This window comes from Ananas comosus, unplaced genomic scaffold (genome assembly GCF_001540865.1).
Source record: "Ananas comosus cultivar F153 unplaced genomic scaffold, ASM154086v1, whole genome shotgun sequence".
NCBI classification, from domain to species: Eukaryota; Viridiplantae; Streptophyta; class Magnoliopsida; order Poales; family Bromeliaceae; genus Ananas; species Ananas comosus.
The window spans coordinates 25,003-37,670 of NW_017890729.1; the positions used below are offsets into that span (position 1 = coordinate 25,003).

The following is a 12,668-nucleotide window of genomic DNA, read 5'->3' on the forward strand; positions in this document are numbered from 1 at the left end:
GTTAGTTAGCGCCTATCAGGCGCGTGACAGATCGAGCTCCACTTCCTTGAGAGTGTACGTGGAGTCGACCGTTGTCGAGTGGCATGAGGACAGGATCGGCAGACCGCCGCTTGTTTAGCGTGGAGTGGGTTGTTGCCGGATCCAAGTTACTGAATCAGTGGGCCGCCGCTTTAGCAGCGTGTGTGCGGTGCTGTCACCAAGTCAGTTGTCCGCCATCCTAGGTGTTTGACCGATTGGTAGGCCGCCGCTTTAGCAGCGTGTGTGCGGTGCTGTTACCAAGAGATCGGGGACCCGCCGCTCGTAGTTCTGCAGATAGCGTCCTACCCAGAGACCGAGATAGTTGTACCCTGTGACAGTCTAGCTTAAGGGTTTTAAAGAAATGAAAAGAAATGTATCAGGCTTGTTTAAGTTGTAATAATTTAGATTGCATTTGGATTAAAAGAATGGTAATTGTGATGTAAAAACTATGAATGAGAATGAATGTAATACTTTAAGGTACATTATGTTGTATGATACCCTCCATTTGCAATCTGTTTGATTTATATCTGTTCCTGGTTGGAACCTTTGTACCTGTTTGGATTGCGATGCCTTGAATGTACAGGGGAGACTCTGTCCGTAGTACAAGGGAAACCCTGTCCGTTCGGCAGTCTGTCGGCGGCGCCGCGACCCGGCCAAATTGGCGGGTGGTCGCGGGTCGTGACAATAGAGGTTCAACGCAAAATCAACATTATAATTATGATACTTAAATGCATTTTCTAAATCTTCTTCAACAGCTACAACACATGTTTTATTCTAGTTGTTAATACCATTCAGCTTACATATATTTCTGTTAATTAGAAAACTTAGATCATGAGGGCACATGAGAACATTTCAAAGAAAAGTTGGAGTAGAATATACATTATGTTTCACGTATTGTCATATTCCTAATATTCAATGTTTAATTTCTTATTATGATAAGAATTCCCTCCTCTTACCAAATCATATTGTTTCTGGCCAAACATATTGTTTCTTGAAAGCATTCAAGATGACAATAGTAGCGAGCAATATCCCACAGTTACAACTATTCTACATTTCGTAGAGGTGCTTGTCTGGCTAGAGTGTCTTGATTACTAGCTGTCAAATCGGTTATTATAGCAAGATTGATTTCAATCTTGCATTGACAGATTAAATTATGTCATACTATGGCAAAGACTAATAGTAGTATATATCAATTACAATAGCACTCTATAGTCTCCTAAATTTTCCCAAATGAATCGAACCTATCTCTTGTTCAGGCTTGTGAAAAAGTCTTACGACCTTCCAGCACCCATCACATGACATCTGATGATCCTCTAATGATCTGTAGTGAGCCTCCAACAGCAGCATTTCTTTCCCTACTAATTCGATGTTCTTCTTTCTGCTCTTTTCTCCTTTGATTCTCCGTAACTACCCACTTCCCTTGATTTTATTCTCAATTGGAGCTTTTTACTATAGTTTAATTTGTTACACGGTTATTAATTTAGATAGGAAATTAATAGTAATTATCTTCTTTTGGCTCTTCAGAAATTTTCTAGATCCAAGTTCCAAAAATAGTTGTTCTCACAACTAGAGCAACACCTAGGAATTTAGAATCCCATGATTAGATCCATCTCGCCATCTTGGAAACCTAGTAATTAGTTAGTAGAAGCTACATGAATAGTTTTTTCACTAAAAGTTGCTACATATAGTGTTTTAGTGAAAGTATAATTAATTAATTAACTAATTTAGGCCTCGTTTGATCATTGCCATTTTTCACTTTTTAAAATACTAATCTATATAATTCGATGTGTTGGAGGAAAATTTTTTCTTTTGTTGTTATAGTTGATTAGCTTACAATGCATCCGATTAGGTGGTAGATGGCGATTTTGTTTTAAAAAATATCTTGGAAGCAAGAAGAGGGGTCGTTTTCAAGTTTTTGGTTTTTGTTGTCAAACAAAGACCTCGGATGAAAGGATTGCAAACAATCAACTATCCATTCCTACATTTCTTTGATATAACAAATTCTGTTAAAAAAAAAAAGCAAACAAACACGATACCAAACGAGGCCTTAATATTTGATATTCATTTGACACATCAACATACATATACCTAGGTTTATATATAGGCATATCATCTCGAATGAACAGGTTTTATACAGGTTTTTGTGGGATGGATGTGCAGTGAATCAATTATTTTACCATTCTCCATTCTTTTGGCATGCTCAAAGGGTCTCAAAAGTTATTTAAAGAGCACACACCACTTATTTTGGGCTATGCTTTTCGAGCATGTCATCCATATGGAATTCTTGAGGGCAACATGCTAAATAATAATACATCAGCCAAAAGCTTTTATGAAACTTAAGTCAAATAGCCAATTTATCAGTAGCTTTACACAAGAATTTCTTGAGTTCTTCTTTTTAACCTTAAGTCAAACAGTCAATATATCAGTAGCTTTACACAAGAATTTTTTAAGCTCTTATTTTTACCATGCACATTATATGTTTCCCTGTAGCATTGGCATCCCCTAGCATTTCAGCTTTGCATGCTGACAAATTCTTGGAATGGCCAGCACGAGAAATCTCCTAAGATCCAGTCTATGTTGCACAGATACGGATACGGGGATACGGATACGACACGATACGGATACGGTGATACGGCAATTTCTAAAATTTCTAGGATACGATACGCGGAATATACTTAAATAAAATATTATTTTAAATATATTTAAATGTATGTTGATTATATGTAATGATATATTGAGAACAATTAGAATATCTAGACTATATTAAGGAATATATTCTAATATGCATTAACTTGTATAATTATTCTACATATGTTTATAAAAAAAGATAATCAATCATATAAAATAATAATTCAAAAAGTATCAAACCAACTATCATTCAACTTGATCAAATGATAACAATAAATATATAGTCGCACAAACTAGATAATTAATCATTCAATATATATGTCTGATTTGTTAGTTCTATTATTAAAATAGTAATAAAAAATATGCTAACAATTTAATAGAGAAGGAAAAAAAAATCATATTTTCTATAGCCTTTGTTGCTTAATACTAGGTTGACAAATTAGATGAAAGAGAGTAAATACTGTGTGAAGATAGAACGAGAGGGAGCGCCTTCTACCATTCAAGAACAAAAAGATAGATGAAGTGACAAATTGAATAGATATTGGTGTTTTTCTCACTCTTTTCCTTCTTTCCAATAGGTTTGGACGTGAGATTTTAAAAAAATTTTAAGTTTCAATCATTTTAGACCAAAAAAGAACCGGGCCGTGTCCCCCCCGTATCCCCCCGTATCCCTCACGTATCCGAGCCGTATCCGATATTTTTTTATTTTTTAAAAATGCTAGATACTTCATTCCCGTATCGGACACGTATCGGTCGCGTATCGGGCGCGTATCGGTATCCGATACGTATCCGATACGGATACGGCATGAAATTTGAAGTATCCGTGGTTCATAGGATCCAGTCTAGTGAACAAGGAAAGTATGTAAAATATCAATACAAGATCTAAACTGTCTCCCATTAATCACAAAATTATATTCCTATTTCATTATCATTCCAACAGCAAGTGCCATTTTATTACTCCGCCAAACCGCTCTCCAGCAGTTATCTTGCATAATCATTCACAATCTCTATGTAACTTCGCTAATAGTCTAAAGGTTACGAACTAACAATCCACAACTATATCGATCAAGCCCAAAAAAAGAAATAACAACAAAAAAGAAAAGCATATCAAAGGAAACTGAAGACAAAGCATACGCATGAAACGATACCCAATGTTTGCAATCGACTAATATAAAGAATTAGAAAGCTACCCCAAACAAGTAAGAGACGAGCAATATAACAGAAACAAATTAAAAACCAATGCAAAAGTAGGCACCACAAACTCTGAAGCCTGCAGATCAAGAACCCAGGAATTTAAATTTGCCAAAAGGAAATGGGCAACCCAACTCCGTTAATTCAAACTGATAGATATACAGTTGACCGACAGGAGAATGCCCGTCGACCGTCGTCAAAGAGCTGGCCCTCCATCAAATCCACAATCCCAAGTCACATTCAAAGTTGAACAGAATAATAACCGATCTTAAAAATCAAGCTACTCGTGAAAGAAAGACATGCTGATCGAGTCCGTCATGGTTTTTCCATACTAGGGCGAATTTGAAGTTTTCCCTTTGCCTCTCAAACGACACTGTTATGCGAAAAGAAACAGAAAAAAGGATAAAAAAGGGGAGGAGTGAGAGAGAAGGGGGGGTGGTCCTCACCCCATGATGTTGACACCGAGGTGGGAGCTGAGCTCGACGAAGAGCTCGTACATCTGGCCGAGGTCGGCGGCGTTGCCGTGGGAGTAGAGCAGGGTGAGGGGTCCCGACGCCGACCCTGACGCTGCGGGGCTCCGCACGTACATCGCCAGGATCTCCGTCCCCCGCTTCGTCGGTAGCCGACGCACCTCGACGTTCGCCCGCCGCGGGACCTCCGTCATGTACACCCGCACGCCCCCACCCCCACCCCCACCCCCCTCTCCTTCTTCGCCCTCCGCCGCCGCCAGTTCGTACGACGGCGGACTCGGAGGGAAGAACGCGAACTTTGCCGCCACCGACGACGTCACTCCTCCCATCCGCACCCCGCACCCCGCACCCAGCCCCCCTTTTCCCTCCCAAAACCCACCCTAATTCTCTCCCGCCGCCTTCGATTCGGATCGGATCCTGCTGCGGCGAGGATGACGATCGGAAAGATGAGGCGTATGGGGCGGAGTTTAGAGTTAGGGTTTCAGCTTGGATTGGAATCGGAGGAGGTGAGGGTCGTGGGGTAGATCGCAGAAGACGACCGCAAGAAGCCGCATGCATTTATTTTTTATTTTTTGCTATAATTTTTTAGAACAACTTAAAAACCAGTGCAAGCGGGCGGAAGAAAGGCTTGGTGAGGTGGATCTTCGGGCATTTTTATAAAATGACCAAATGACCCTTCATAAATTTGATTTTGACAAAATAATTCTATCAAAATTTTATTTGTAAAATTAACCTTTCTTTCGTCACGTGGGTACCATGTCAGAAATTCCTCAAGAAGACGGTGAATCGTTCACCGTCGTTGTTATATTTGTTGTGAAGGCAGTGAATGGTTTGCCGCCTTTATAAGACAGTGAATCATTCACCGTTTTTAGTATAAATCCCTACTCTGATGCGTAAATCTTTTCAAGTTCAGAATATGGTATCCTTGATAAGACGGTGAATCGTTCCCCGTCTTCTCGAGGGCACAGAAACAGCGAACTTGAAAGGGCGGAAAGGAGAAAAGGGCGGAAAGGAGGATTTTACACTAAAGGCGGTGAATGGCTCACCGCCTTTTGAAGACGGTGAACCGTTCACCGCTTTTATAACAAATATTGCAACTACGGTAAACGATTCACCGTCTTTGTGAGAAATCCTGACGTGGCGCCGACGTGGCGAAAAGAGGGTTAGTTTTACAAATAAAATTTTGAGAGGGTCATTTTGCCAATTTTGAGTTTCTAGAGGGTCATTTTATAAAAAAGCCTTGGATCTTCACTAACGCGAGAGAGAGATGGGTTTTTTTTTTATAAAATGACCTCCAAAAATTTATAATTGGCAAAATGATCCTGTCAAAATTTTATTTATAAAATTAACCCTCCTTTTGTCACGTAGACGTCATATTAGTATTTCTCATAAAAACGGTGAATCGTTCACCATTTTTGTGTTTTCTAGTGAAGGCGGTGAATGATTCACCGTCTTCTAAAGGCCGTGAACTATTCACCGCCTTTAGTGCAACCCCCCTCCCTCCCGCCCCCACGCTCCCCCTTAGTGCAAACCCTCCCTCCCCCCCCCACGCTTCCCCTTGCCTGTCCAATTGCCCTTGAGAAGGCGGTGAATGGTTCATCATCTTAACTAAGAAGGTGAATCACCTTCTTTAGTATAAAACTCCGACTTAGCCAAATTTGGCAAATTTGGCCAAGTCCTGGAGTCTGGGTTAAAACACAGATAAAACGGTGAATGGTTCACCGTCTTATTAGTGCTGCACTAAAGGCGGTGAATAGTTCACCGCCATTAGTGCAAACGACCCAGTTTTTTGTGGCTTTTGGAGATTTTGCACTAAAGGCGGTAAACCATTCACCATCTTAGTGCAAACAGCAACAACTCCTTTTTTCAGCTCGATTTTAAAAACAATTTGAACAAGTTTAAGGCAAGAATTTTTACGAGAACAAATATTCTAATAAGAAACACAATAAGACAAGTGGAATAACAAGATATAATTAATCGGATAAAAATATCAACAAAAACACAGACAAATATACAAATGTGAACTAAATAAAGTATTATATAATATTATACAAAGTATGCGATCTAAATCAATAAGATACAATCAGTCTCTCGATCTTCCTCTCCATCGACGTCCTCGTGCACGGCCACGTCCATGTCTACGACCACGATCCACATCGAGCTCAGCAATAGGTACGTCATCAAGTGCCTCGATACCGGCCATCTAATCGAGATCCGCAATGATGATACCCTCGGGATGCTCCGGAATTGTCTCAGTGTAATACACCGAAAATTCAGAAGGTAAATGTCGAACTTTAGTCAAATTGACCAAAGTGCGAGAACGATACACTTCGGAAAGTCCGAAGGTGTTAAAATGATCAAAAGCGCGTTGTGGAAGGTTTTCGAAAGCTAAAGAATTAAATTCTGCAAAACTGCAGATTTTGAGCTCTCGGAGACCGGTCCCTGGTGGGAGAGACCGGTCCCCAAACGCGTGAGAAATGAGACAGCTGAAAAATCGACTAAGTCCTGAGAAACTAGCTCTCGGGAACCGGTCCCTGCCTGAGAGACCGGTCCCCGAGAGACCGGTCCCCCAAAGAGAGACCGGTTGCCCTGCGCGCAGCAGCTCTGGCTGCGCGGGGAGAGCCTTCGAGAACCGGTCCCTGAAGGAGAGACCGGTCCCCGCCTGCGCGAACAGCCCAGTCCAGGCAGTCTACATAGATAAAAGTTGAGGGGTTTATTTGCATTTTTGCAACCCAATAGCTACGTATGAGGGCAAATGAGATATTTCTCTCATTTCCTCACCCTCTCACACTCTCTTCTCTCCCTCTCCCTCTCTAGAAGACAAAGGAGAAGAGGAAGACAAGGGAAAGGAAGGAAAAAGAAGAAGAAGAAAGTGGAGAAGAAGAAGAGGAAGTGAAGAAACTCCCTCTCCCTCATCTCTAGCTTGGAAAAGGAGAGCTTACAAGGTAAGCTTTGAACCCTAATCATGGTAGAACCTAATCTAGGGTTTGGATTAAGCTTGAAATGGGTTTTATGGAACCATTTGAGTATGTGAAGCTTTTCTTTTGCTTCTTTTGAGATCAAGACCATAGCAATGGTGAAGCTTGAAGGTGAGCTTCATCACCTCTCATGGTGAAACCCTAAGTAGGGTTTATTTTCTAAAGATGGTTCTAATGACTTTAGAGTATAATGAAGCTCTTTGCTCCCATTAATTAAAACCCTAGTTGATATTTATTGAGCTAGCACCAAATGGCGCTTTGCTTAAATGAATCTAAGGCAATGACCTCTCAGAAACCTAATTGGGGTATTTCCCACGCTGGTGCCGCTTTTCTTTTTCGGTTAAACATTCCAAAATACCATATGTAAAATATGAAGCAAAATGATCCTTAGTAGGCTTCTTTTCGCAGGTAAAGAACAGAAGTCTAAAAAATCGTAAGAAAATAGCAGACTTGAAGCCTACGATGGTGGTGCTTCTTCAATATGTTAGTTAATTTCTCGTCTATGTCCTAATGTGTCATCACTGACAGGATATATAATTTTGCATGTTATTTTAGTAAGACATGATTGAAAATATAAGGATGATGATTGTAGTACAATCATAATATGTGAATGAACTTATGAACTCAAAAACCCATGGATGCATGAGAGAAAGTAACACCCAAATGAGCAAAGAACAGAGGGACACAATGACAGAGTCGAGTGGCATTCATAACTTAATGAATGACCACTAAGGATTATGTGAGCAAAAACATTTTTAAGTTGAAATGATTAAAATGACAATGTTGTAGTTAACATAATGGGAGTAAAGAACATGAATCTATATTATGCTCAAATCAAAATGTAAAGAATATAATTTGAGTTAGCCCAAGAGTAATCTAATGTAAAGAACAAATGATTGCAATAGGTGTGGTGGTGGCACACAAATAGTGATGAAACTAATAGTACTAGTGTAAGTCAATTGAACTTGAATCTTGAGTTCAGATATGATCATACTTGCTATGGAGTACTTTTTTGTCCGAGGGCATCGCTCCCCTCGGGCGCGCTCCGGAGTTGCATCAGGTGGGAGTAAACCGAGACGCCGTCCTTAGCGGGTGGTTCCTGCCGATATGGACTTACCATGTGAAAGCAAGCAATGTGGCATATCCCCGGTTATCCTTGAATTAAAGAATAGAATAAAAAACAAAGTGCCCGAATAACAAATGAAACAAAGTGTAAAATAAAGACAAAAAGACTTGCATAATCTCATTGTAAGGTTGATATTCCTTGCTATTTTCAGGCCATATTATGCATCATGTTAGGATTGCTTTACTTATTTCAGTCTTATCCTTTCTCTATTATCCTGAGTTATCCTAGTGATCGGATGTTGAGTCTTAAATCCACCTGTAAAACTTTTTGTTAGTTTCACCCATATTTCCACAACCTTTGGCCGAGCGACCGCGCGAGTTGGGCGCCGAGTAAGTATTGCCGCCTTAGTACAGACCCAGCATTGAGTTGTACATTTTGTAGATAGAGTACCCTATGTTCATTTTTAAAATTTGATCACTAGTTGAGAAAGAGTAATGGTATTTTGACTAATTGAGGTAAGAAGAAATGATGAAATGAAATGTAATGTAATTCGAAGGTGAACCAATGAATGCAAGTATGATGATCAAAATGAATCTTATTACTTGTAAATGTTTAGTTTCCTTTCTTTCACTAATGCTATTGCTTATCTCGGTACCGTTGTTAATTTCCTGCTAGTGCATTTCTTGTTCTGATTGTACAAGTCGAGAGCCTTGGCGAATAGGGAAAACCCTGTCGTTCAGGCGTAGTTGACGTGCTCCAATGGCCATTGGTTCTCCCAGGCTGACAAACTATCGTCGTATCAACCCAAGATGAAAGAATAAAGACCTACAACCTTATGAATTGGCAAACCTTAAGATCTAGGAAATGTAGTGGCCATGGAATCAAATTACTAAAGCATGCTGATGGGTAACTTTAGGATGTCTCTAATGGCATTAGAGCTAAGTTTCAATTCGTTTTATCCTCACTTCTAGTGTAGTGCGGTTAGGCCGACGATATCTCTTATATCTGAATTGTTGTTTGTGGATTTTTTTTGATGTCATGCTTCCCTAATGGTATGTCAATATTTGTCAATATACTATCCGAGTTGCTCTTCAGAACAATGCACCTCGTCGATCATTCATTAAAAGGTCGCCTTGAGAGCAAACGTGATCCGCAATCCGGAGCAGAGTCCGAGGGCTTAGAGCAAATGGCCGCCTCTTATTGAGTGCGGTTCGGAACAAGATAGTCATTTCTAACGCCCTAAGGGACAATTTCAACGCTCCATAATGTTATGGTAGCGTCAACAGTCCGCGTGCCCAAGTGCCGGCAGCCACATCCCCGCCGTAGTGCGAGGGCAATTCTAGGAAGCAGTGCAACGGCGCTGCGCCATTACAGTATACGGCCGTAGAACCTTCAAACCCCACGGGCTGGGCAGCGAGCGATGCCGGAGCGCACTATGGCAGCTTAACAATTCAGAATTCGATCCACCTACCTTTGAGGCGTTTGGTGAGCGCAGTGCACGTGGATACTCAATGAGACAGCTCTTCGAGACTGAATCCTCGAGAAGGACAAGTGTACCTTCCACACGTTAAGAAACTCGAATTGTGGAAGCGAGTTATTGCGGATGACCTACCGAACCTCCGACTATTGATTGGCAGAGTTCAGGTGTTTCCACTACCCCCGACCGCTGTAAGGAATATCACAAGTTCCGCAAAGTGTGAACAGGGCAACAGCGATCGGAGTACGGGCAAGATTTCTCCCATCTTATCAATTGCTTTCCGACGCTTGTGGATACCGACTGCGATTGGTTCATGCAGAGACTCCAACCCGATCTGAAAGTGCAAATTGAAGCTGGACACCTTTGCGGAGGTCTTCGACAGAGCATGGCGGAGCACAGGTAGCCATTACCTGTACAACGAATATGGCGACGAAGTCCAACGAAGGCATGAGAACTCGAGTCCGGGGCCACAAATGCTATAAAACCCCCCCGGTATCATCCTTACAGAGTTCGATGGATACTGGACACCCATGTGTCATATTGCGGTACGAGCACAATGTGCGGAACTTGCTCACACACCGCATGCAAGTGTCTTCAAGTGCGGCCAACTGGCATTTTCGGGAGTGCCCGACTGGACCCATCGCGCGACGACGGCACAGCACCGTCTATCCCCGAGACAGCTTCGGTAACCACCACGATGCGCTGCGAGCTTCCCCACCGAACGGGATCCAGAGCGGAGCCTACCGCGAAGCAGTCTTTGCCGCCTCAGTGAGAGCAACAACCTGCAGCACCGACGACGTCGCAGTATAATGTGATTAAGACTAGCAAACAGAGTTATACAGTGGCATCTCTCATCGATTAGCACTTCATGGCTAAGACTCAATCATATCAGATGTGTACATAATTCATGTGACGTCTTCACTGAACGTCCCAGAGCATTCATTCAGCTGTCCATACACGGATTTATCGGTCGTTCAGTGCAAATAAGCAACTTGCCATTATCATTTGTTCTATGTAGATCAATGTGGATTCGACTATCTTGGGACCAACTGGCTTCAAGACTATCCGTTAGATGAAAGCAACGTGGATTCTTTTCATGACCTAATCAAAAGTGGATCTACCAAGCGTACCAAAATAGGGCCTTCGGCGCGACCATATCTTCACCCCCGGCGACCATACCGATGGCCCCGACCCAGCACGTCAAACAGACACTGACAGATGTTCCCCTACTCCCAAGGTCATCACATGTACATTGCCAATAGAGAAATCCACTCGAACTACAAAAAACGGGCACATGAGTAAGCAATACAATAGATGAAAGAAAGATAAACTAATTACAAATTCTGATTGATTTTTTGATCATATACGTTGCATCCATCTACATTCATGTTCTTGTCAATTACACATTGCATCCTTTCTTTTCTTACCATCACATTTACCTCAAAATACACATTACATTCTTCTCAACATTATATATCAAATACAAAGGAAAATAGGGTCTTCTACTATACCACAAATGAACCCAACTTTGTGGCCTCTGATAAAGGCGACGCCTTACCATCGGGTCCGACTCGCTCGGTCCGCTCTGGATAATAGTGGTGAGAATACACAAATCCAGGGTTCGCCTCAACATCCACGACTTTCACTAGGACTAATCAGCATAATCAAGAATAAGCGCATATAGAATCCAATCCTACATGATGGCTAATATGCTACATAAAGCAGATATGCTCAACATTAAATAATGCAATTATCAATCTTTGTCTTTTCACGTTCCTCTTTTTCTTTGTTCTTTACTCTTTGTTCTTTAGTCTTTATTCTTAATCTCAAGGCTAACCGGTTTCGCCACATTAAATGCTTCACATTTAAGTCCATCATCGCAGGAAATCACCCGCTAGGACACGTCTTCGTGTTACTCCATAACCCTTGATGCCAATACTCCGGGAGCGCACGCCGGGGGGAGCGACCGCCCTCGAGCACGGAACTCATAGCAAGCATGGTCGTATCCTTAACTCAAAGGATTTATAAGTTCAATTTTGACTTTACACTAGCCCTAGTGTTCTTTACATATCATGTTCTTATTGCCCCACTTTACTTTAACTTTACACATTGTCATTTTCATCATTCTTTACATCACTTTGGTTCTTTGGCTCACACTAACTCTAGTGTCACCTTACTTTACGTTTTCAAATGCCACTCGATCTATGTCATAGTGTCACTCTGTTCTTTTGCTCACCTTGGGTGCTCACTTTCTCTCTCATGCATACACATAGGGTTTTCGACGTTTATAAGGTTCTCAACCATAACATTTGGCACGTTGTACTCACAATCATGCAATCATCACATTTTATCATTACTTTACCCTAAAATGCATGCAACAATATAGGTACATATGCTCAATCGAATGACACATTAGGCATAGAGGGAAGTTCAATAAGTTTGAGAAGCACCACCCACCTCGTAGGTCTACTTAGGTGCTCCGACGATTTTCTTGGGATTTTTAGGCTTCTCGTTCTTTACCTGCGACAAAACGAAACCCTAATAGGTCATTTTGCCCATATCTTTTCATTGACTTTTCGTAACGTTAATCCGAGCGCACCAACGCGTCGGAAATGCCCCCAATTAGGTTTTTGAAGGGTTAATTTCACTTAGGAATCCCCATGAGCAAAAGCCCCAATTTGGTGCCTTAGCTCCAATACATATATCAAACCTATGGTTTGATCTCAAAGAGAAGCAAAAATAGCTTCACTATTCTCTAAAAAGTCCATTAGAACCATCTTTAGACAAATCAAAACCCTACTTAGGGTTTCACCATGAGAGGTGATGAAGCTCACCTCAAG

At 41.4% G+C, this 12,668-nt stretch overlaps 1 protein-coding gene across 2 annotated transcripts; it reads right to left on the bottom strand.

The window, feature by feature from the left end:
* Positions 1–2,460: 2,460 nt before the first annotated feature.
* On the bottom strand, positions 2,461–4,907 carry LOC109704157 (protein ABHD17A-like). Of its 2 annotated transcripts, none has more exons than XM_020224900.1 (2): positions 4,284–4,907; positions 2,461–2,590 (listed from the first exon to the last, which is right to left on the bottom strand). In XM_020224900.1, exons 1-2 carry the CDS (start codon positions 4,634–4,636, stop codon positions 2,521–2,523), a joined length of 423 nt encoding a protein of 140 aa, XP_020080489.1. In that variant the 5' UTR covers positions 4,637–4,907; the 3' UTR covers positions 2,461–2,520. The 2 variants fall into 2 exon arrangements, with proteins under 2 accessions (XP_020080489.1, XP_020080490.1); XM_020224901.1 differs by lacking the exon at positions 2,461–2,590 and adding an exon at positions 3,922–4,210.
* Between the last annotated feature and the right edge of the window lie 7,761 nt (positions 4,908–12,668).